Source organism: Zosterops lateralis (genome assembly GCF_965231275.1).
Source record: "Zosterops lateralis genome assembly, chromosome: 27".
NCBI classification, from domain to species: domain Eukaryota; kingdom Metazoa; phylum Chordata; class Aves; order Passeriformes; family Zosteropidae; genus Zosterops; species Zosterops lateralis.
Genome location: NC_139787.1, coordinates 5,331,001 through 5,354,146, shown reverse-complemented (window position 1 = coordinate 5,354,146; position 23,146 = coordinate 5,331,001). Strand labels below are relative to the sequence as shown.

Sequence of the window (23,146 nt, the reverse complement as noted above, 5' to 3'; positions counted from 1 at the left end):
CCGAGCGGACCCGGACGGATCCGAACCGAGCCGGAAAGAGCCGAAAGCAGCCGGGAAGAGCCGAGCGCAGCCGAGCGCGGCCGGCCGGGCATGAGGAGCGGCGGGACGAGGAGCCCCCCGCGCCCCCCGCCCGGGGCCGGTGCCCCCGGGGCTGCCCGGCCGAGCCCGCCGGTCCGCGGGCCCCGGTGACGCCGCGGGAGCCGCCGCAGGGGGGCCTGGGCTATGCGGTGGTGGCTGCGCGCCGCCGTCCTCAGCCTGCTCGCCGGAGCCGGGGGTGAGGGGCCGCCCCGGGGAGCGGGGGTGGCGGCGGGGCCGGTCTGGCCGGTGCCGGGTCCCGAGGAGGCGGGAGGAGGCGGGGGACAGCTGGGGACACCGGGGGCGGGGGGCTCCGGGGGCGGGAGGAAGGTCCCGGTGTGTCGCGGTGGGGTCGGTTTGGCCGGCGCCGGGTCCCGGGGAGTTCCGGGGGCGGGGGAAGGGTCCCGCTCCGTCCCGGTGCGTCCCGCCCCCGTCCCGGTTCATCCCGGCGGGTCCCGTCTGACCCGTGGCCCGGTGCCGGTCCCGCAGGCAGCGGCCGGAGCGAGCCCCGGGCCGTGGTGGGGCGCGTCGGGGGCAGCGCGGTGCTGGGCTGCGGGCTCCTGGGCGCACACGAGGCGCGCCCGCCGCTCTACGTGATCGAGTGGGTTCGCTTCGGCTTCGTCCTCCCCATCTTCATCAAGTTCGGGCTCTACTCGCCGCGCGTGGACCCCGAGTACGCGGGTGAGTCGCGGGCACGGGGCGGGCGGGGGGTTCCGGGGGTCCCCGTGGGCTGTCCTGTGTCTCCACTCGCTGTGGTTGGGTCCTACAGGGTGTTGCTGCTGTTGGACCACCTTAATCCCACTCCCGAGGAAGTGGGGGGCTCTTCCAGGGGTCTCGGGGGGTGGGAGGGGACGGTGAGGGGCCAGGGAGGTCCCTGCAGCAGGTGAGTCCCGATCCCCATCCCCAGGGATGGCAGGAGGGATGGGGGTCCGCAGCTGGCAGAGGGGATGCACATCCCTGCCCAGCCTGGCAGCAGGAGGGATCCCCACGGGGCAAATGTGGGAGAGGCCCCTCAGCCCACCCCCGTGTCCTCTGGCTGCCGGGGCATCTCCCGCGGGATGGAACTGCCCCTCCCGGCACTGCCCGGGCCGTGTCACCCCGGGCCGGTGTCACCGGGGTGCCCCGTGCCGGGGGCTGCGGGCGCTGCCTCGGCCCGTGCGGGTCGCCTGAAGGTTGAGGCTGGGGAGGGGATTTCGGGGGAGCTGCTAATTGGAGCAAAGCTGGGCCGGGGACGGGCTGGGCGTGGGAGGGGGATATTCGCTGCTTTACTGGGTATTTAAAGTGAGCGGTGGCAGAGCCGGAGGAATCCCAGTGAGAGGATCCCTGCGAGCAGCGAGGGGAAGGCCACGGGAGTGTCCCCTGGGGATAGGAAGGGCTGGCGGCCCGTGGGTGATTTGGGCTGAGCCCAACCCCGACGTTCTGTGCCAGCCACGCATGGAAATCCGTGCTCCGACCCTTCCTCGGGGGGCCGGATCATGCCAGGATCACGACCCAAACCCGCCTGCCAAAATTGTCCTCTGCCTAAAAATCACCTCGTTTGGGACACCCACTCTCCTGCTGCCCCTTCCCTGGCCGAACGGGAGGGTACGGATTTTGGGAGACGCCTGGGGACGCTTTCAGCAGCTCCGAGTTGGCTCTGGGGGACCAGCGGGACAACGAACCCCCCGGCCAGGACGAGGCACCTGCTCTGCCGGGAGGCCAGGGCTGGGCTCCTGTTACCTGAGCGCCGAGGGGCCCCGGGGCTGCCGCAGCTCCGGTTACCCAGGAAGGGGCTGGCAGTGTCCTGCCTGGGCTGCCCGCAGCCCCCCCGTGTCCCCTCGTCCCCGCCGCCAGCTCGGCCCCGGGGGCTGCGGGAGCAGATTGGGATCAGGGCTGGGGGAAGGGGCTGGTGGCTGGAATGAGGGCGAGGTGGGTGGGCAGGGGGGCTGGCGGCCGTCGCCATGGCAGCGGGGCGGCTTGTTTTCCATCCGCCGGGAAGGGCAGGGGCCGTGGGTGCAGGGCGACGCCAGCCCCTCTCTCCGGCGCTTCCCAGGTGGATCAGATCAGGTGTCACCCAAAGGGGCCACTGCTGTCACCAGTGTCCCTCCTGGGGAGATCTGGGGCGTCCCGGGGACAGGGTGGGCTGCAGCTGCCTCTGTGACAGCACTTGGGGAGACGGGGGTCGGCTCTCCCTTGGGTGCCCCCACTACCCACAGTGTCATGGGCCACTGTCCCCTCCCCTTCAACAGGGTCGGTGGTCTCTGGCCTGGCTCAGGCCCCCCCTCCCCGGCTCTGGCCGCGTGGCGGGGGCCGCAGCCCCCTTTGTGTCCCCCCCTTTTGTCCCGCTGAATGTCGGTTGCCAGGCGCGGGGGGATGCTGGGCCACAGGGTTTTGTTTTTGCAAGGTGGTGGAGGAGGAGGAGGGGGCTGGGGCCGGCACAGGGGGATTAGAGGGAGGCTGAGGGGCGTCCCCAGGCCACTCTGATCCCTTCCAAAGGGACCTTTGTTCGGGAGCCGGCTGCTCCCGCCGCGCCTGAGGCTGGGGGCTGGCAGCTGCTGGCGGGGCTGGGCTTCCCAGAGCTTCCCAAAGCTGTCCCACTTCCCAGGGCCCGGCGTGGGAGCCAGGTCTGGGGCGAGGGCTGGCGGACCCCTCGTTCCCACAGCTGTGGGGTGAAGGCAGTGGGGAGGGAGACAGCTCTGCGCGCTGTGGGAAGGGTTTGCACGTGTTTGTGTGCGGGGTTCGCACGGCTCAGGCTGGATCTCGGTGCCCAAACCCGCCTGCCCGGCTCCTGCCACTCCTTCTCCTCCTCCTCATCCTTGCCGGGCTCGTCTGGCGGGACACGGAATCCGGTGGGACACGGAATCCCAACCCCGCTGCCAGCGGCGCCCGTGCGGTGCCAGCCGGGGCTCCGGTGCCTCGGGCCGTGAGTGGGGACCGTCTGTGACACGGGGTACAGCTGGCAGCGGCGCTCCCCAAACCTCCTGTGTTGGGAGCCCCTCGGGAAGCTGCGGGTCCGGGGATGCTGATGGAGCATCGTGGGCTGCTCCGGTGCTTCCGGCGCCGGGGCTGTGACCCTACGGTGGTGTCCCGGGAGCAAGGGCACCTGGCACGGGCCGGGGGTGGCCGGGGTGGGAGTGCCGGGGTGATGGATGCCCAAGTAAGGGGGCGCTCCGGACAGCGGGTGCCGGGGGAAGGGGATGCTCAAGGCAGTGGGTGCCTGGGGAAGGCGGTCCCCGGGATGGTGGGTGCCCCGGACAGGGGGTGCCCATGCAGTGGATGGCCGGGACAGGGGGTACCCGGGATAGGGGTGCCCGGGACAGGGGATGCCGGTGCGCTCGTTGGGGGCCGCTGGCCGCGCACCCCAGCCTGGGCTGAGCCAATTGCCCGCTGCACCCTGAGCCGATTATGGCTCTGATAATAGCCCGAGGGATTAACGGGCTGCGCCCGCTCTCGCTTCGGCCCTTATCCCTCTCCTCATCAAAGAGGCCGCGGGGCGTGGGGCTGGCGCGGGGCGAGGCCCCCACGGCCTGGGGGAGCCCCGGTCACCGTGTGCCCCCGGGGAGCTGCAGAGCTCGTTCCTGCGAGGCGGGCGGGGGTTCACCGTGACCCCTCCGTGCCGCGGGGAGCGGGGCCAGTGCGGGGGTGCCGGGGCTTAGCAGGGCTCCTAAGGGTGAGAGCGCCGGGGGGGCTCCCAGGGGGAGGGAGCCGTGGGGGAAGAGCCCTCGGGAAGGAGGAAAGGGGCTCGGGGGAGGGATGTGCAGCTGGAGGGGTGCTGGGGTCACTCCTGCCCGGCCGCTGCGAGCGATGCTCGAAGTGCGTGGACCCGCCGTGCTGGGGGACCCCGCCGAGGCCACCCTCCTCGGGGGCGGGTGACAGAGCCACTGTCGCCTCCTCTGCGTGTTAGCCATGCGTTTAGTGCTGAATATCGCTGTGACCAACCTCTGGCACCGCCGTTCCCAGCCCCCCGTGGTGCCCGCGTGGGCGGACGCCCTGGGGAGGGGGTGGCCCGAGGAGGGCGTGACCCGGGGAGGGGATGGCCCCGAGAGAGGGTGACCCCGGGAGGGGGTGACCCGGGGAGGGGATGGCCCGGGGAGGGGGTGGCCCGAGGACGGGATGGCCCGGGGAGGGGGTGACCCGGGGACGTGGCTGTCCCTGAGCCGCTGCCGGGCGCGCAGGTCGGGTGCGGCTGGAGGAAGGTGCCTCGCTGCGCCTGGACCTGCTGCGTGCCGAGGACCAGGGCTGGTACGAGTGCCGGGTGCTCTTCCTCGACCGGCACAGCACCGACGCCGACTTCCAGAACGGCACCTGGATCCACCTCACCGTCAATGGTACTGGCCTGTCCCACCCTCACCTGCTCTGCCCACATCTCCCAGGGCTGGCTCTGGAAACACTGGGCTTCCACACTGAGTTGAGCCAGATGTGGGGCTGAGGGTTTGGATCTGGATTTGCCTTCCAGCACCCCCCACCTTCCTGGAGACCCCCCCTGCATACGTAGAGGTGCGGGACCAGGCTGCATTGAGCCTCACCTGCAGGGCTGTTGGCAACCCCCAGCCTGTTGTCACCTGGAAGAGGAGTGACCTGCCTGTCCAGAGCGGGGACACAGTGCAGGTGAGGGTGACAAACCACTGGTCACCCTTCTGTGGGGTGTGGCCAGGGTCTCATGCTTGGCTGTAGAGCAAGTGCCCATCCCCACTGTGGTGGCACCTGCCTGCTGCCACCACCCTGTTCATGGGGCACGTTGCTGTCCCTTGGTGGCCGTACCACAGCTGGTGCCATTGCAGGTGAGGAACGGGACACTGAGCATCGCCGCCGTGGAACGCGCCAGTGCGGGCACCTACACGTGCCACGCGTCCAGCAAGGAGGGCACTGTCACCCACACCACCCGTGTGCTCGTGCAGGGTAAGGACAGGGAGTCCCTCAGCCCATGGGAACACAGAGGGAGCCATGGCATGGTCCGTTTTGGGAGCAGCTGCAGCCATCCCCTGTCCTAAGCCCTCACTGCCCCTCTGCCCCACACACCAGGGCCACCCATCATCGTGGTGCCACCCCAGAACGTCACTGTCAACATCTCCCAAGATGCCTTTCTGGCGTGCCAGGCTGAGGCGTACCCAGGGAACCTCACCTACACCTGGTTCCAGGGCAGCAGCAATGTCTTCCACCTCAGGTACGGCAGAAATGGGGATGGCACGGGGGCTGCTGTGCCCCCCAAACCTGGCCCCGAGTGCCAGGGACAGGCTGGGTGTGTGGTGGGGGCAAATCCATCACCCCAGTGCAGCGGGGATGGTCCCAACTGTGCCACTCAGAGCTGTCCCATCCCTTCCCAGCCACCTCCAGGCTCGGGTCCGTGTCCTGGTGGATGGGAGCCTCCTGCTGCAGCGAACGACCCCAGACGACGCTGGGAAATACACCTGCACCCCCAGCAACGGGCTCTGGAAGCCGCCTTCTGCCTCGGCCTTCGTCACAGTGCTCTGTAAGACCCCCTCCTGCACCCCCAGGCCATAGGGGTCCCCGCTGCGGGGGCTGTGGTGGGAACAGCGGTGCCCCGTGGGGACCCCAGCCCCGTGTGTCCCCGCAGACCCAGCACAGGTGACCACCATGCTCCCGGAGACCCACCTGCCCAAGGGCATGCGGGGCGTGATCCGCTGCCCCTCCAGAGCCAACCCCCCCCTGCTCTCCGTCACCTGGACGAGGGATGGGCGCCCGCTGGAGCTGGACAAGGTATGGCCACTCCCACCTCACTCCACCCTTCCCAAATCTCTCCTCCTCACCCGTTCCCCTCTCCCAGCTCCCCGGCTGGTCCCTGCGGCCCGACGGCTCCATCGTCATCACCACGGGGAACGACGACGCGCTGGGGCTGTACCGCTGCACCCCCTACAACAGCTACGGCACCGCCGGCGAGTCCCGGCCCACGCGCGTCCTGCTGAAGGTGAGGAGCCCCTCGGGGTCCCCTCCTGGCTCTGCACCCCCTGCCAAGCCCCCCAAACTGCCCCTCTGCCTTGCAGGACCCTCCTGCCTTCACGGTGCGGCCCAAGGAGGAATATTTCCAGGAGGTGGGCCGGGAGCTGGTGATCCCCTGCACGGCTCACGGGGATCCCCCCCCCACCATCACCTGGGTGAAGGTAGGGGCTGCTGCTTTGAGGGGCCAGTTAAGCCCCCATGGGGACAGAGATTGCTTTTGGCCTCCAGGGCATCATTTCTGGAGCAGTGTCCTTGTCCCTACATCACTCCTGTGGCTATATTCCTCTACCCACAAATGCTGGGTCCTATCCCAAACTGGGGTCCCATCACATGGTTGCTGAAGGGCCTCTGGTCACTTTGCTTGGCTGTCCTCTATAGAACTGAAAAAAACATGGCTCTTGGCTTCCAAACCAGCCTCAGGGTGGTGGGTCACATCCCCCTTTCCAAGTCCCCTTGTCCCCAGTGTGGTGGTGTCCCAGTTCCGGCCCTGCACGGGGGTGGGTTGGTGGTGGCCCCCCATCACCGTGTCCATGCCCCACAGGTGGGCAGTGTGGGGAAGAGCAGTGCCCAGGTGGATGGAAACAGCAGCCTCATCCTCCACCCCCTCATCAAAGAGCAGCACGGAGTCTGGGAATGCACGGCCACCAACCAGGTGGCCAGTATCACCGCTGCCACCTCTGTCCATGTACTGGGTGAGCTGCTGGTCACTGGTGGGCTGGGATGGTCCTGGGGTGGACAATGCAAACCCCACCCCGTGCTGGAAGGGGTGGTCCAAGCCCCCCAGTGTGACACTGCTGCCCACCAGGTACCAGTCCCCACGCTGTCACTAATGTCTCCGTGCTCCCACTGCTGCTGGCAGCCAACATCTCCTGGGAGCCAGGCTTTGATGGAGGCTACTTCCAGAGGTTCAGCGTCTGGTACACCCCACTGTGAGTGCCCACCCCTGCTGTGCCCCCCTAAGAGCCCTCAGCTCCGGGCTCATGGGTCCCTCCTGTCCCCAGGGTGAGGCACCCGCCACGGGCACACCACGACTGGGTGTCACTGTCAGTGCCAGCGGGGGCTCAACACCTGCTGGTGGAGAACCTGCAGCCAGACACCAGTTACCAGTTCAGCGTCCTGGCCCAGAACAAGCTGGGCAGTGGCCCCTTCAGCCAGATAGTCACCTCCGTGCCCAGGGGTAAGGGGAGCTCCCCAAAACAGCCCCTAAGTCCTCAGGAGGCTCCCGTTCCCACCTTGTACCAGCCTCTGCTCTCTCCTCAGGCTTCCCAGTGACCACAGTGCCTCCGGAGCCGCCGGCCATGACCGTGCACGTCTTCCTGTCCCCACCGCGGGCTCTGACGGCCAACGAGACTGCGCGGGGGGTTCTGCTGCGCTGGGACCCCCCTGCCCGTGCCTCGGTGGCCCTGAGCGGGTACGCACTGGAGCTGCGGCAGGACAAGGGCGGCTGGGAGGTGCTGGAGCGCTCCATCCCCGGCACTGACACCCAGGTGCTGGTGCCAGGGCTCATCAAGGTGAGGTCTGGCCGGGTTCTGGGGTGGGTTAGGGCTTGGTGGCCACTATGGCCATGTGGTTCATGGCCTTGTGTCCCCCAGGACGCCTTCTATGAGTTCCGACTGGTGGCCTTTGCTGGCAGCTACATCAGCGACCCCAGCAACACAGTGAACGTCTCCACAGCAGGTAAGGGTAGGCTGCAACATCCAAATTCCAAAAAGAGAACCCCCTTCATCTTGCTCCCATCCCCATGTCTCTGCTGCTAAACTGGGGTCATGGGCAGAGCAGGACCTCCAAGGCTAAAGCTGGAGCAAGAGCCACAGATGTGCCTTGGTTTCAGCCTCATGGACCAGAGCGTCTCCTCTCCTGGTGCCCACAAAGGAGGGCATAGGTCCCCCCAAGGGCAGAGCAGCCCTGGTGGGGCAAGAGCTGAGGCTTTGCTGTGTCCTCATGATGCTGGTGACATGTGGTGACACGAGGGGGGCTGTGCCTGCCCTAATGGGTGCCCTGTGTGTGGCAGGGATGGAGGTGTACCCGTCCCGCACGCAGCTGCCAGAGCTGCTGCCACAGCCGGTGCTGGCGGGGGTCATCGGGGGGATCTGCTTCCTCAGCGTGGCCGTCATCTTCAGCACCATGGCCGCCTGCATCATGAACCGGCGCCGCGCCGCGCGTGTCCGCAAGCGCCGCCAAGGTACAAGCTGGGGAGGGGACAGGGGACAAAGGACAGGCCAGCCTGGGTGGGGACCGAGTGGGTGCCACCGTCTCCTCCTCATCACGTTTTGAGTTGCTCGCCGTGTGATCCCCCTGTGTTCTCATGGCCTTCCAGATCCACCACTCGTCTTCTCCCCCAGCAAGAAGCTCCCACCTCCACAGTAAGTCATGCCACGCCATTGCCACGCTCTCTCCCTGTCCTGCCATGTCATTGCCATGCTCCCTCCATCCCACTACCTTCCTGTCCTACTCCCACCATGCCACATTCCCTCCCTGTCCTGCCATGCCATGCCACGCTCCCTCCCTGTCCCTCTCTTGCCATGCCATGCTCCTCCGTGTCCTGTTCCCTCCTTGTCCCGCTCCTGCCATGTCACTCCTCTGGTCCCACTCCCACACATCCTACTCCCTTTAATCCCACTCCTGCCCACACATGCCATGTTCCCATCCCTGTCCCTCTCCTCCTTTGCCACACTCCCTCCATCCATCCTACTGCACTCCTCATCATCCCTCTGCCACTGCTTGGGGGCACAGGGACAGGCTGGGGACAGCCAGCCACCCCCTGCTGCCACTGACCAAGGGTGTTAGGTGTGGGGTACTGGGGCTGGGGCTCACCCCGTGTGCTGCCTCAGGGCAGTTTTGGCTGGAGAAAGGATCGGGAAGTGCAGGAGCAGGGCTGTGAGGGCTTGGGAGCACGGCTGGGGGTGCTGCAGCTGCTGCCTCTCCCTTGCAGCAATTCTCGTGGCCCTGGTAGCCCCGACAGCACGGTGAAGCTGAAGCTGCAGCCGTCGCCGTGCCGGAGCCTGCACCGGACACTGCTGTGGGGTGAGAAGGCCGGCACCAGCCTGGGGCTGAGCATCGCCGGCTCCCGCTACCCCAGCTACGAGAGCCACGGCCGGGAGCACGTCCCGCTGGAGCGCATCTGCCGCAGCCCCGACGGCCGCTTCGTGGTGGAGACTGACCCGCGGCCACAGCCGGACCCTCCGCGGGACCCCCTGGAGCCCTACCACCAGCTGCCGGCCGAGGAGGAGGAGGACGAGGAAGAGGAAGAAGAGGACGAGCCCGTGTGGCACAGGGGGGTCTCGCTGCGCCCCCGGCCCGCGGGGCAGCCCCGCCGGGGTGCCCGGGCCTCTGGCCACCGCCACGGCCGCTACTTTGGCTATGGCAGCAGCAGCCCCGTGGACGAGGCCGTGGCGTTGAGCATCACCGACGTCAGCCCCGTGGCCTCCGCCGCCGCCACCCTGCCTTACAGCGCCAGCCAGGAGCCCCCCGGGCCCCGCCACGGCCCCCCCTGGGACTCACCGCCCCGCCAGAGCGCCCCCCAGCCGGCCGCCGCCCCCCCGGTGTCCCCCGGCCCCCCGGCCATCAGCGGGATCCTCCAGTACCTCAGCCTGCCCTTCTTCAAGGAGATGTGTGTGGACGGCGACTGGCCCCCCCCAGAGGAGCAGGCAGAGCCCCCCAGTGCCGGCGCCCGGGCGGAGCCCCCCGCCAGCCCCCCGCGCACGGGGCGGACGCTGTGCCCGGACTGCATTGACACAAGTGCCAACGCCACCTCCCCGCCCGCCACCGCCGCGTTCCTTGAGCCCCCCCGGCTGCTCGTGGGCCCCGCCAAGGCCTCGCTGCCCGGCTCCCCCTCCTGGCCCCGCTCCCCCAGCCCCGGGCCTGCCCCCCAGCCGGCCCCCCATCTCCGGATTGAGGCCCCGGGGCGGCCGCCGGACGCCGCGCCCCCGGAGAAGCTCCCGCGGGGCAGCCTGACCAGCCAGAGCAGCGGCCGGGGCAGCGGCTCCTTCCTGCGGCCCCCCTCGCTGGCACCATCCCTCGGGGGCACCTTCCTGGGCACCCCCTTCGGGGACGGGGGCAGCTGGCACAGTGGGGGCTCGGCAGCAGAGGAGGGACGGGGCAGGATGGATCCTGGCGCCGGGAAGAGGTGAGCCGTGGGCAGGGCACTGGGATGAGCTCCTGGAGCGTGCTAGGGCAGCTCCGGGCCTGTCCCACGGAGCTGGGATGGGGCGTCCTGGCACGGAGCCACTCTGCTGCCTCGCAGCCCTGCAGTGCCCTGGGGACACCCCCGCATTGTCCCTGTCCCGAGAGACCACTCCAGTTCTCCTCCAGCACCCCTGGCAGCTCCCTGCTGTGTCCCCACATCCCTCAGGGTGGTGCCTCATCCCTGGGATCTGATGCTCATCCTTGGGATCTGCCCCTGACACCCATCCCCGGGGACTTGGAGCTTGGAGTCTCTCCTGACATTCATCCTTGGGATCTCATATCCATCCCCAGGATCCCACACCCATCCCCCGGGGTTTCACTTTTTGGGGTCTCCCCTAAGCCCATCCCTGGGGTCTCACGCCCTCGGGCCGTGCCCCTCGCCCCCTTCCCGCAGGAGAAACACCTCGGTGGACGAGAACTACGAGTGGGACGCAGAGTTCGCGCTGGAGTCGGAGCTCCTGGAGGCGCTGCAGCTTTACCGGGGCGCGGCCCCGGCCCGGCCCGGCTCCTCCATCGCCCTGCGGGACCTGCAGCGGCACAGTGAGTGCGGCCCCCCCGCGCCCCCCACCCCCGTGCCCAGGGCCCCGTGGCCGCCCCGGCGGGTGCCGCGGCGGGGCCGGACGCTGCCTATCTCCCTGCAGAGCCCTGCTCGGCCCCGGTGAGCTCGGTGTCAGCGGAGGCGTTGGGGACGGGGGGTCCCCCGGAGCGCGGCCAGACCCCCCGCCCCGAGGGGCCGGGGGCGCGGCGCCGCAGGGAGGGGGCCCAGCAGCGGCGGCAGCGGGTGGGAGCCCGCGGGTGCTGCTCCGAGCGCTTCGAGCTGGCCACGCTGCTCTAGGGACCCCCGGGGCCCCCTGGGATCCCCCGGGTCAGGGGTGAAAGGATGGGCAGGAGGGGAATAAAGAGGCGTGAGAGCAGCTCTGGCTCCTGTTGGCGGGGGCGCCCAGCATCCCCAAGGCATCCAGGGTTCTGCCACTTCCCCCCTCCTTCTAAACCCTGCTCCTCGTGCTCCCTGCAGGGCCCGCGACCCCTTTCGTCCACCCCCATCCATCACCACCCACTCCCATCACCCATCTCCCTCCAGGCCCCTATGTCCCATGCCTTCCACTCCATCCTATCCCCCCCTCCATCTTCTCAGTTGCTCCCCATCTTCTCGGTGCCCCCCTCCCACCTCGTCCCACTCTCCGTGGCTTGTGCAGGCTCCCCTTCTGCTCTCCCCTCATTTTCCTCTGTGCCCATCTTCCTCATCCCTGGCCACGGCATCCCATTCCCGGCTCGCATCTTCCCAGCCTCCCCCTATCAATTCCGCCCCCCCACCACTGCAGTCCCCCCCATCTTCCTGGTACCCCCGATCTTCTCCTGTCCCCCCATGAATTGCTCTGTACCCCTATTTTCCTCATAGTCCCACTTTCCTTATGTCTCCCCTCATCTTCCTAGTGACCCTCCCTTGGGGTACCCCCCCCATCTTCTCACTGGGTTGTCCCCCCATCTTCCTGGTACCCCCGCCCATCTTATCAGTATCCTCCCCAGTGGTGTCCTCCCCATCTTATCTGGGTGGCCGCCATTCTTGTCCCCTCTCCAATGTCCCTGTCCCCTCCCGCTTTCCGCAGCCCCCCCGCTCCCCGTTCCGGTGTCCCTCCCTCGGTTCTCCCCCTCCTCGTCCTCCCCCCGGGGGGGCGGGGCCTGGCGGCGGCCCCGCGCGCGGGATGGGCGTGGCCCGCGCGCTCGTGCCCTTATATGGCCATGGCTCGGGAGCGCGTCACGGGGGCGGGGCAGACCATGACGTCACCGGGGGTCGCGCGTGGGCTCCGGCGCGGTCACGTCGGGTCACGGACCGCGGGGTCCCGCCGTGGGTCACCCCCCGTCCCCCCACCGCGTCCCCCTTTGTTCCCCTGCCACGCCCACCCCATGTCCCCCTATTATGTCCCCTTGCGTCTCTCTGCCACGTCCGCCCATCATGTCCCCCTGCCACGTCCTACCTTGTCTCCCTGTGTCCCCCATCTCTTCCTCCTGGTTCCCCTGCCACGCCCACCCCATGTCCCCCCCATGCCCCCTATTAGTTCCTCCTGTGTCCCCTTGCCACGCCCACTTCATGTCCCCCCATAATCCCATCATGTCACCCGGTCACATCCACCCCTGTCTCTTGGTGTCCCTCCATCATTTCCCCGGGTGTTCCCCTTTCCCCTGTCACATTCCCCTGCCCCCCTGCCACTTTCTCTTATGTCCTCTCATGTCCCCCATCACCTCCTCCTTTCTTCCTCTGCCACACCCACTCCTGTCCCCCCATGTCTCCCCATGATGTCCCCCTGTGATGTCCACCCCATGTCCCCCTGCCCGTTGCCCATTGTCCCCTGGCCCTGCCCCACATCACACCATGCCCCCTGCTCTGCCCTTGTGTGCCCCTCATCCTGCCCTATGTCCCTGCCTGACTTTGTCCCCATGGTCCCCTGCCCCCTGTGTCTGCTGTGTCAACCCCCACTGTGCCCTTTGGGGGTCCTGCCTGTGTGATCCCCCATATCATCCCCACCTGTGTCCCCCCAGAATGGTTCCCTGTGACACCCCATCACCTCCATATGGTCCCCAGCCTTGTCCCCTGGCTCCTGCCCTGTGCCACCCCTGGGGGTCTTGTCCCCAGATCACTATCCCCTGGCTGAGACCTTCCAGGATCCTGCCCCAGTGTCACTTTTCCTGTCACCCAGATCTCTTGGGACCTTCTCACTCCTGCTCTGTGTCACTGTAGGCCTCCTCCCCTCTGTGGGTCCTGCCCCCTGTGTCACCCCTCAATCTCCTGCTTTGTCACCCCTAGGTCCTGCCCCTGTGTTACCTCTCTCCTGTCACTCCTAATCCTACTCCTGTTCCTGCACCTCTCTGTCACCCCCTGGCCTTGTTTCCCCCATGTCACCCATGTCCCATGGGTCACCCATGTGCCACTCCCTGCCCTGGTCCCCTCCTCCGTGTGTCCCCCACCCATGTCACCAAAGCCACAGGAAACACCACCCGAAATCCCCAGGGGACACCCACAACCCTTAGAGGGTTGAAGTGACCACACACACCCCACCCTGTGGCACCCATGGGTGCGGGAGGGGCCCAGGGAGAGCAAGGGGACACTTCTGGGCTGGTCCCACAACATGACGGTGCCGTCACAGCCGAGTTCTGGTGGCACCACAGCTGAGCTCCAGGTGGGCTGGGGATGGCGGGGGCTGAGCTGGGTGCTGAGAGTGGGTGGGGTGATAGGGACACTGCAGCAGTGGCCCTGCCACCGGTTCTGGAGGCGGCCGGTGGCCTCAAGCCGAGGTTTTGTTTGTTGTTTTGGTCGCGCTTCCCATGGAGACGGGACTTGTGCAAACGCCATCGTTTCTCCCGGCGCCACCAGGGACACTGTGGGTGCTGGGGAGGTCACGTCCTCCTTCCAGCCCTGAGCTGTCCCCCTGCCACCAGAGCCAGGCCCTGATTGTCCCCATCATAATCAAAGCAGGGCTCTGGCACCCACCATGTGCCACTGTGGGGATTCTGTCCCCTGGGCATTGTCCCCATCACAGCCTCATTCCTTACTGCCACCGTGACAGGTTTTGTCACCACAGCCACTGCCCCCACCAAAATCTTCTGAGGGGTTATGGCCAGCCTGTCCCCATCATGGTCACTTTGTCCCTGCTACTGCAGCCACACTGTCCCCACCAAAGCCACTGTGTCCTCACCTCAGCCACCACAGCCACACTGTCCTCATGCAGTTCCCCTGTGTCACCCTGTCCCCACCACAGCCATTCAGGCCCCACGCAAACCACCCCATCCTCATCTCAGCCACCACAGCCACACTGTCCCCACACAGCCCTGTGTCTGCCTGTCACCATGGCCACTGTGTCCCTACAACAGCCACCCCATCCTCATCCTGTGTGGCACTGTCACCACAGTCATCCTGTCCTCACCACAGCCACCCTGTGTGACACTGTGGGGAACACCACAGTTATCCCCCAGCCTGACCTCAGCCAACAGAGCCACCCCATCCCCGTGTCCCCCTGCCACCACAGCCACTCTGTCCTTGCCACAATCCCTGCCACCATGGTCACCCTGTCCCCTTCACAGCCACTCCATCCTCATGTTGGCCATCAGAGCCACCCTGTGCCTATGCAGCCCCTGTGTCCCCCTGCCACCACAGCTGCCTTGTCCTCACACAGCTGCTGTCCCTTTGCCATCACAGCCACCCTGTCCCCACACAGCCACTGTATCCCCCTGCTACCGGGGCCACCCTGTCCCCACCACGGACATCCTGTCCCCTCCATAACCATTGTCCTCACCACAGCCATTCCCACCCCATCTTCACCTCGGCCAACACAGCCACAACTGTCCCCACACAATCCCTTTGTCCACTTGCCACCATGGCCACCCTGTCCTCATCTTAGCCACCACAGGCACCCTGTCCCCCTGCCCCCCGGTGTCCTCCCCCCGGGGCGGGGCTGCCCCGGGGCGCGGTTCAGTCCCAGCCCCGGCCGCTGCCCTGGCGGATCCCGCCCCGGGGGCGGGCGGTCCCGGGCGGTCCCGGGCGGTCCCGAGCCGCCCCCGGCCGCGGTGACATCAGCCGTGAAAAGGGCGCGGGCGGCGGCATCCGGCACTGCCGCCCCGGGAGCGCGGGACCGGCGCCGCAGGTAGGGAGGGGCTGGCACCGGGCACCGGGCGCAGGTGGGCACGTGATGGTCGGGATGGCACCGGGCACCGGGAGCGACACGGGCACCGGGACGCTGATGCGCACCGGGACAGCGACAGGGGCGGAGATGGGGACCGGCTCGGGACCCGCCACTCATCCCCCGGGGCGCGCCCGGTGTCCCCCGGGCTGTCCCCCCGCCCGCCCCGGTGGCGGTTGCGGCCGGACCGCGCCCGCGGAGCCGCCGGGACACGGGGCCGCGCCCGGGAAACGGGACCCGGGTGCGGCTTCCGGCGCCGCCGTGCAGGGAGCCCCGGGGCACGCCCGCAGCGCTGGCTCCGGTGGCCTCCCCGCCGCCGCCGGGGTGGCCGTGTCCTCTCCGGGGTCCCATCCCCGCTGGCCTCGGGGGGCTTTGGGGATCCCAAGGTGGTCGAGCCTTGGTTACAGCCCCTCCCTGCTGTCCCTGGGGTGTGTCAGGGGTCCCCAAAGTGGCTTTTTGCTGGTTGAGGTTCCCTCCCTGTTGGCACCGGAGGGTCTTGGGGGTCCCCAGGGTGGCTCGGTCCCTGCGGGGCTGGGTACAGCCCTTTTCCTGCCAGTCCTAGGACAGAAATCAGGGGTGCCCAGGCTGCCTCTGGTCACCCCCGGGTGGCTGCCACCTCACTGTGACCCTCGCTGCCCCCACGATGGCCGGAGGGTCCCCAGCCCCAGTCGGGCTGGGTGCAGCACCGTGCTGCGGGGTCCAGAGGTCGCCGGGGCGGGGTCCGGGTGTGTCCCCCCCCCGCCTGGGCAAGCCCCGGCTGGGTCGGGAAATGATCCCAGTTACAGCTCCTCTTTGTTTCCCAACGCCTTGGCCCCCGGCCGGGCGCTCCCCACACCACTTCCCGCGGGGTCCCCGTGCCCCAGGCCTCACCCCGGGGATCCCCATGGTGGCCCAAGGCTTTGGAACTTTGGCTTTGGGGGCACGCCTGGCTGGGGTTGGTCTTCCTCCTGTCCCTAAGAGCAGCAGTATTGGTGCTGCTCCTGGTGACTGGGGCCCTGAGCCTGAAGCCTGGTGTGACAGGGGTGAGCTGTGCCCCGAGCTGAGCCTGGCACCCCCAGGTGCAGGCTGGGCAACCCCCGGGAAGCAACTGCCACATGTTCCTAGCTGGGACAGGGACACTGGGGCAGGCAGGGCCACTTTCACGTGTTCTGGCTTCTCAGTGCCCCAAATGCCAGTGGGGCAGGACAGGGCGTGGGGGCGAGGCATGGGTGGACAGCCCCATGTGCCCACCACAACACTGGTGGGCAGAGGGGACAGAGAGACCCCGCGGGCTCGGGACACCCTGGCTGTAAAGGCAGGGCCACTCTGTTCATGTGCCCCATGGGCACAACCTCCATTATCTCCAGCATGGGTGGCACCGCTCCAGTGGCACCTTGGCACAGGCAGCACCTGGCCAGGGGTGGAGTCTGGCTGCCCCGCCGGGGTGGGGACACTGCCGCCATCAGCCCTGGCCCCACGCTCCTGCGCCAGTCCCGGATCTGGCTCTAGGCCCGAGCAAATGGGCGAGATCTGCAAACAAGCTCTGACCGGCCCCTGCTGTCTGCCAAGTCCGTGTGCGGCGGCGAGGCCGAGCTGCGGGATGGGGATGCTCGGAGCGGAGTCCAGCCAGGCACAGAGGGGTCGTAGTGCTGCCCACCCTCCTCGGGAACTGTTGCCCCGTAGATGGGCGCAGACCCAGCACCTGCTCCCAGCCAGCTGGGCAGGAAGAGGGCAGAGCCTGGGCAGCGCCTGGCATGGGTGATAAGGCTCCGTGCCGGACATCCATGCAGGATAAGGCTCTGCCATGCTGAGGTCACGGGGCCCCCTCTGTCCCATACTGGGTACTCCAGTGCCACCAGAGCCACTGATGGGGTCCCATCCCTGCAGACCCCCCTGCTGTCAGCATGGCGAACCGGGGCCCATCATACGGGCTGAGCCGGGAGGTGCAGCAGAAGATCGACCGGCAGTACGACCCCGAGCTGGAGCAGGTGCTGGTGCGCTGGATCCTGGCGCAGTGCGGCGGTGACGGCGGCAGCGCGGTGGCACAGCCAGCGCCCGGCAGGGATGGCTTCCAGCAGTGGCTGAAGGATGGCACAGTGAGTACCCCTGGGGCCAGCCGGGGCAGGGGGTGACCGCACTGCACACCTGACGCCCGTCCCTGCCTGCAGGTGTTGTGCCGGCTCATCAACAGCCTCCACCCGCGGGGACAAGCGCCCGTGGCCAAAATCCAGGCATCGGCCATGGCCTTCAAGCAGATGGAGCAGATCTCACAGTTCCTGCAGGCAGCTGAGCGCTACGGCATCGCAGCCACCGACATCTTCCAGACTGTGGATCTGTGGGAAGGTGAGTGACCCGGAGGCCGTGGGGTGGGACAGAGATGGAGATGGAGCTGAGCCTGCCGTGGGTCTTCCAGGGAAGAACATGGCGTGCGTGCAGAGGACCCTGATGAACCTGGGCAGCCTGGCTGTGGCCAAGGGTGACGGGCTCTTCGTGGGAGACCCCAACTGGTTCCCCAAGTAGGTGGGGGTGCTGAAGGGGGAGGAGGCCGGGCTGTGGGGTCCCATGGGGATGCTGACGCCTCCTGTACCCGCAGGAAGTCGCAGGAGAACCGGCGCGTCTTCTCAGAGGACAAGCTGAAGGAGGGGCAGAGCGTCATCGGGCTGCAGATGGGCACCAACCGGGGCGCCTCGCAGGCTGGCATGACGGGCTACGGGATGCCCCGCCAGATCCTCTGAGCCCCTCCGGAGCCCCCAGGCCTCTGCCTGCCAGGGGCCCCCCCAGACCGCCTTAACCCCTGCCGTGGACCAGCCGGGTGTTCCCCGGCCCGGGCAGCTGCCCCCCCGCCAGTTTCGTCAGGACCAAAGTCATTTTTTTATTATTATTATTTGGCTGGGTGCCTTGTGCCGCAGTGCCTTGGGGGCTGCTGGAGGGCCCCCCCAGCATATTGGGGAGCAACCCCTGTGCCCCAATAAACAGTTCCTCTTCTTTCCAGGCCTGGATGGTCATGATTTGGGGTTGGGGAAGGGCAGGAGGCTCCTGCTGGGTTACAAGGGGGAACCTCGGTCTGGGGGTGCAGGGACCCCACGACCTCGGCAGCAGCAGCCACGTGGAGGGGCGTGGCCACGATAAAGGGGCGGGGCAAGTGCATACGGGCAGCGCAGAGTTGAGGGGTGGGGCTTGAAAGGGCGGGGCGAAGATCAGGGGGCGGGGCGAGGGTGGGAGGGATGGGGGCGCCACTGGTGACTCTCCGACGACCCCCAGGGAGGAGGGGTCGCGTGTATCGGGTTCATGTAGGGGCACTTTAAGGAGGTCTGTGCAATTAGGACACCACATGGGACGGGTCTGAGCGCACTGGGTGATACAGCTCCGCCAAGCCCCACCTCTTTCAGTCTAAGCCCCGCCCCTCCTGCCAAAGCACCACCCCCAACTCCCCGCCCCGGCCCATTCCCGGACTCCCTGCAAGATGTTGGGGCGTTGCCACGGCAACAGTCAGTCCCGACAAACCGCGACAGCGAGTTCGGCCCCGCTCTCACAGTCGGCGCAGACACATCTCAGCCGTCGGTGTGTCACCACTGTGACAGTCGGCTGCAGGAAAACAGGACAGCACCGACAGCGCCGGGACTGGCAGCGCGATGGCAGCCGCGACCGCCGGGACAGGATCCCGGTCCCTCCGTGCCGGGGGCTCCTCCCGAGGGTCCCTCCTCGCCCGCCGTCTCCAGCTTTCCCCGCCGGGATTTCAGTCCGTCCGTCCCGATGTCTTCCCCCCGGGCTCCAGGGCTCCCCAGCCCCCCTCAGAATGTCCAGCTCCTCCCGCTGACCCCCGGCCCCTCTGTCCGCTCCGGGAGTGCCCCCGACAGCCCGGCGGCCGATCCCGGCAGGGAGCCCGGAGTTCCGCCCGGATCAGTGGGTGTCCGGGGAGCGCCAGGTGGGGGGGTTCGGGTCCCTCAAACTTTTCTTTTCTGCAGGTCACAGGCTCCAGCAACCCTGCCATGATATCTCAGGATGTGCCAAAACATCCTCGAGAGCGGCTCCCCTTCAAGCCCAAGCTCAAGACCATGCGAATCATCACCAAGGACCTGATCCGGGACCTCATGTAAGGGTTTGGTCAAGCTCTGAGGGGTTTTTGGGGTCTGGTGGGTGTCACTGCACCATCCCAAAATCTCTGGGGAGCAGGGACTGGCAGTATGCCCTGCCCACCCCCGGGGATCCTGCCCCCCTGCATCCCTGGTGCCACTTTCACCACACTTCCCCTTCCTGCTTCTCCCCAAAGCAGGAGAGCCGGGTCCCCACGGCTTCCCCAGCGCTTCCTGCATTGCCCTGGGCTGGCTTGGTGGCCGAGTGGGCAGCTCAGGCAGCTCAGGGAACACAGGGAGCTCTTGGGGTCTCCGTGCCACTGAGCTCTCTCCCTGTGCTCCCCAGCATTCCCCAGCAGAAGCCTCAGTCGAGTCTCATCGTTGGGGAAAAGGAATATGAGAGGATCAAGGAATCAGCTCAAGCCCCGACTGAGCGGGAGCACTGGGACAGGCTGAAGACCCTGAAAGCCAGACAGGACGCTGCTTTCGTAGGCATTTCCTTTCCTGCTCCCTCTTCTCCTGCTCCGCAGCCAGGCTCTAGGGAGGGTGGCTTCACCAAGGGGGTCCCTTTTGTCTCTCATGTTTTGGGGCACAGGGAAGGCTGCAGGGCTTGGGGCTGCACTGAGAGCTGGGCAGCATCCCTGGAATTGTGCCCAGCACTTCCAGCCTTCCAAGGGCACCGAGTGTCTGCCCAAAGATGTGGGAAGGGGTGCCTATGGCTGTGCCAGGGCCCCAGGAGCCCATCATGCCCCCTCTCTGTGCCAGGAATGCAGCACCTGAAGTGTGACCCCTGCGAGCCCTCGGATTGGGCAGCGCTCTCTGTCCCTGCAGGAAACCCTGAAAAAGGCCCAGATGGAGGAGCAGAGAAAGGCAGAACTGGAGGACAAGAGGAACCGTCGGAGTGACCTGGAGGAGGAGCAGGAGCAGCAGGAGAAGCAGAAGGTGCTGCAGCGGGCAAGGAGGATGAGGCTGGAGCAGGATGAAGAGATACGGGAACTGAACGCGGTAGGGCCGGCGCTCCCCGCTGTCACCTGGCACTGCCTGAGCCTCCCCTGCTCCTCGGGCTCCCAGGCTCTTCCTCTCCTTCCCTTGCCCTCCCTCTCCCTGTGTCCCAGTGCAGCTCCAGGCCACAGACACCTCTTGTCCCCACAGCTGTTCCTCAATGCCAAGTGCAACATGATCCGGGACAAGCAAATCCTGGAGAAGCAGCTGATCCACAAGGAATTGGCAGAGGAGGAGAAGCGCCTGGAGAAGATGATGGAAATGGAGCGGGACAAGGGCATGGAGGCCCAGGAGGAGCTGGAACGCCACAGGAAGCAGGAGCTGATGAGGTGGGCAGGAGGCTCCCTCTTCTCCATGGAGGCATCCTGCCCATTCCAACCACACCAGCTCTGTCCATGCCAGCGTTCCCACAATGGGGAGCAGGATAGAGCCAGAGGGAAACCTTCTGCTCTTGTATTCCCAGAGCCAGGCAGGACATTGTGAAACAGATGGAGCAGAATGCAGAGGAGAGGGTGCTGAGGGCTGAGAATAAATTCCAGGAGGGGCAGAAGCTGCTGGAGTGCTTGGAGCAGATGAAGAGGGAGGATCGGAAGGTGGGAGCAGGGAACAGGGGGGTGCAGGGAAGTTTCCACCTGGCTGGAAAGGGTCTGGCTGTGCTGGATCAGCCACACTCAAGGAGTGGGGACAGCAGTCAGCAGGATCAGAGCTGTGGTCCCATGGGGACTCTGTGTCATCCCTGGGAGATGACCCAAAGTCTGCCTGCCCTGAGTGAGGAGGAGGAAGAAGGAGCACTCAGCCTGGTGGCCTTCAACCCTGCATGACATTTCCAGGCCTGGGAGCAGAAAAAGGAACAACAAAGGCAAATCTTTGCTGAAATTCAGCATTTCAACGTGGAGAGCCAGAGGCTGAAGGATCAACAGCGGGAGCGGGAGAGGCTGGAGGATGAGCGGATTCTGGAGCAGCAGCGGCAGAAGGCTGTAAGAGCAGGGCAGGGCAGGGGCAGCAGGAGCTGCCCTGGGGCTCTGTCCCACACCCTGGGGCTCTGTCCCACACCCCAAGGCTCTGTCCCAAAACCTGAGGCTCTCTCTCTCCTCGGGGCCCTCCCCCATAGGAGCGTGAGGCCGCCTGGGAGGCAGAGCAGGAACAACTGCGCCTGGAGAAGGAGAAGGAGCTGGCCCGGCTCAGGGCCATGCAAGAGCAGGTCCAGGACTGGCAGGCAGAGCGGGTGAGTGGCACAGGCACAGGTGACATGCTCCCCTGCCGCTGTCCCTGTCCCCAGCCTGGCAAAGAGGCAGTGCCTGGATGTGGGGGGTCTGCAGGACCAGCCCCTGGAGCCAGGGCATGTCCTGGAGTGGTGCCGGCAGAGCCAGAGCCATGGCCAAGGGCTTCCATAGCTGCCCCCGAGGGAGGCCCAGCACTGTCCCCTGTCTGGGCAGGATGCTCTGAGGGCCAAGAGGAACCAAGAGGTCGCAGACCGGGAATGGCGCCGGCAGGTGCTGGAGAAGGCACGGAAAAAGGCCCAGCTGGAACAGCAGCTGAGGCAGGACCGGCTGGAGCAGGTGGCCCAGAAGGAACAGTACCTGGCCATGCAGGTGGAGCAGGACCGCCAGGAATTCCAGAGGGTGCTCAAGTGAGGCACACGGGGCCGAGGGATTGCTGAGGCAATGGCTGGGGGCTCCCAGTTCCTGCTGGTGGCTCTGGGGGCTCCAGTGCCAGCCCAGGTGCCGTGCCAGGTGTGGGGGGTTGTGGTGGGGTCCCTGAGCCAGCCCAACTCTCCCGCAGGGCCCATCAGGAGCAGCTGGAGCGGGAGAAGCTGGAGCGGGAGCAGAGGGAACTGCGGCAGCGCGCCCACGCCGAGTATCTCCGGCAGCAGATCCAGGAGCTCCAGCAGCAGAAGGAGCGGGAGCGGGCGGCCGTCCTTGAGGAGGGCCGGCAGCAGGAGCAGGAGGTCCAGCAGCGCCGCCAGCACCTCACCCAGCTCAGGCAGCAGAAGCTGCAAGAGTTCAGGTCAGGAGCTGCCAGTGCTGCTTTCCTGGGTCCCCTGGGCTCCCTGAGTCCTTCCTGCTGTCCCAGGCTGGGCCACCTCCCAGCTCCCTCTGCATCCTCAGCAAACGGGACCTGCTGCAGAGCCACGGTCCCAGATCCATTGGGAGTCTAATGGATTCTTTCCTCTGCAGAGCCACTGGAATTCCTGACAAATATTATGCCCATGTGGAGCGCAGGGCTCAGATCCGAGCCAGCACAGCCTCCTCCTAGGCCCAGTCCCACAAGGAACCAGCTCCAATTCCCCACAGATTTGTGGCTCCATTTCCATTGTCCTGGGTTACGAGGACAAGGCTACAGGTGTAACCAAACTGTGTTCTACTCCCATCTCCATCATCCCGCTGAACTGTCACTCACTGTAGCTGTCCAGTGCACAGCTAACCCCTCAGGCTGCCAGCTGGGTGTGAGATAAGGGAAGGAGGCAAAGCCTGAAGGCAGCGTTTGTTTGTCTTCCCAAACTGACTCAGCCGTGGTAACTACACCCAGCCCAAGGGGCCATCATGGCTCAAGGTCCAGGTGAGCAGCCTGTGGAGACCTAAAACCATCAAGGATTCCCCAGAACATCCCATGAATCACAGGACTATATAATTCCATTGTAAAATTCCCTGCCTTGGGGGAGGCACTGAACATTCCTGCCTGAATCTGACCATAAATAATCTGGGCTCTTTGGGGACTTGGGACACCACCACAGCTTGAGGGACCTAGAGGAGGACCAGACTTTCCCCAGGACCACTGCTTTTGACAAGACTGCAACCATCATTCAACAGGACTTCATCCACCACCCTGACTGACAGGATGCCAGGTTGTACTCTGCCTTTGTGGGTTTAAGCCATTTTTTTCTGTATCAATGCAATCACTGTAATCTTTCTATTAAATTGTAATTCTGACCTGAAATCTCTCTCAAGGTATTTGTGTGGTGTTCATTTCTCTTGCTGGTTTACTTTCAAACCAGCACACCCAATGACTGAGTTTTCCAACAAATGACATTTTCTGAGCAGTGTCTTCCATGAGGCTCTTGCTCTGCTCTCCTCCTCCTCCAAGTGCTCCCAAACCTGTGGTTTTACCTGCAGGACCATGGAGAGGAAATGGGATGGAAAACCCACCTGTGCCCTGGCAGCACAGAGATGGGAGTTGAAAGGAACAACCACTACCACAGGAAATTCTACAAGGATAAATCTG

General features: G+C 66.3%; 3 protein-coding genes across 3 annotated transcripts; all 3 read left to right on the top strand.

Annotated features, from left to right (window-relative positions):
- The first annotated feature begins 52 nt into the window (after window positions 1-52).
- Window positions 53-11,097, top strand: IGSF9 (immunoglobulin superfamily member 9). Its single transcript, XM_083879104.1, has 20 exons — window positions 53-274; window positions 565-756; window positions 4,230-4,382; window positions 4,511-4,662; window positions 4,836-4,953; window positions 5,077-5,218; window positions 5,379-5,524; window positions 5,630-5,772; window positions 5,840-5,980; window positions 6,057-6,173; window positions 6,554-6,704; window positions 6,818-6,941; window positions 7,014-7,189; window positions 7,273-7,523; window positions 7,605-7,689; window positions 8,024-8,194; window positions 8,330-8,375; window positions 8,945-10,138; window positions 10,592-10,737; window positions 10,839-11,097. Exons 1-20 carry the CDS (start codon window positions 223-225, stop codon window positions 11,030-11,032), a joined length of 3,894 nt encoding a protein of 1,297 aa, XP_083735230.1. The 5' UTR covers window positions 53-222; the 3' UTR covers window positions 11,033-11,097.
- A 3,641-nt stretch (window positions 11,098-14,738) lies between these two features.
- Window positions 14,739-17,841, top strand: TAGLN2 (transgelin 2). The gene is made up of 5 exons (XM_083879093.1): window positions 14,739-14,834; window positions 16,737-16,945; window positions 17,018-17,192; window positions 17,263-17,365; window positions 17,443-17,841. The coding sequence occupies exons 2-5, from the start codon at window positions 16,754-16,756 to the stop codon at window positions 17,582-17,584; spliced, it is 612 nt and encodes a 203-aa protein (XP_083735219.1). The 5' UTR covers window positions 14,739-14,834; window positions 16,737-16,753; the 3' UTR covers window positions 17,585-17,841.
- A 471-nt stretch (window positions 17,842-18,312) lies between these two features.
- On the top strand, window positions 18,313-22,849 carry LOC310919507 (cilia- and flagella-associated protein 45-like; the record flags this gene model as incomplete). Its single annotated transcript, XM_083878875.1, has 12 exons — window positions 18,313-18,337; window positions 18,441-18,592; window positions 18,815-18,942; window positions 19,269-19,410; window positions 19,754-19,927; window positions 20,075-20,253; window positions 20,388-20,517; window positions 20,755-20,901; window positions 21,036-21,149; window positions 21,361-21,554; window positions 21,707-21,931; window positions 22,102-22,849. 12 exons carry the CDS (start codon window positions 18,313-18,315, stop codon window positions 22,178-22,180), a joined length of 1,689 nt encoding a protein of 562 aa, XP_083735001.1. The 3' UTR covers window positions 22,181-22,849.
- Window positions 22,850-23,146: the final 297 nt, after the last annotated feature.

Excerpts from the sequence above, each read along its gene's own strand:
- IGSF9 (XM_083879104.1), top strand. The coding sequence starts at position 223 with ATGCGGTGGTGGCTGCGCGCCGCCGTCCTCAGCCTGCTCGCCGGAGCC. Across the intron at positions 5,773-5,839 it reads GCCCGCTGGAGCTGGACAAG|CTCCCCGGCTGGTCCCTGCG; the intron begins GTATGGCCACTC and ends CCCCTCTCCCAG. Across the intron at positions 10,139-10,591 it reads GATCCTGGCGCCGGGAAGAG|GAGAAACACCTCGGTGGACG; the intron begins GTGAGCCGTGGG and ends CCCTTCCCGCAG.
- TAGLN2 (XM_083879093.1), top strand. The coding sequence starts at position 16,754 with ATGGCGAACCGGGGCCCATCATACGGGCTGAGCCGGGAGGTGCAGCAG. Across the intron at positions 17,193-17,262 it reads GACTGTGGATCTGTGGGAAG|GGAAGAACATGGCGTGCGTG; the intron begins GTGAGTGACCCG and ends TGGGTCTTCCAG. Across the intron at positions 17,366-17,442 it reads GACCCCAACTGGTTCCCCAA|GAAGTCGCAGGAGAACCGGC; the intron begins GTAGGTGGGGGT and ends CTGTACCCGCAG.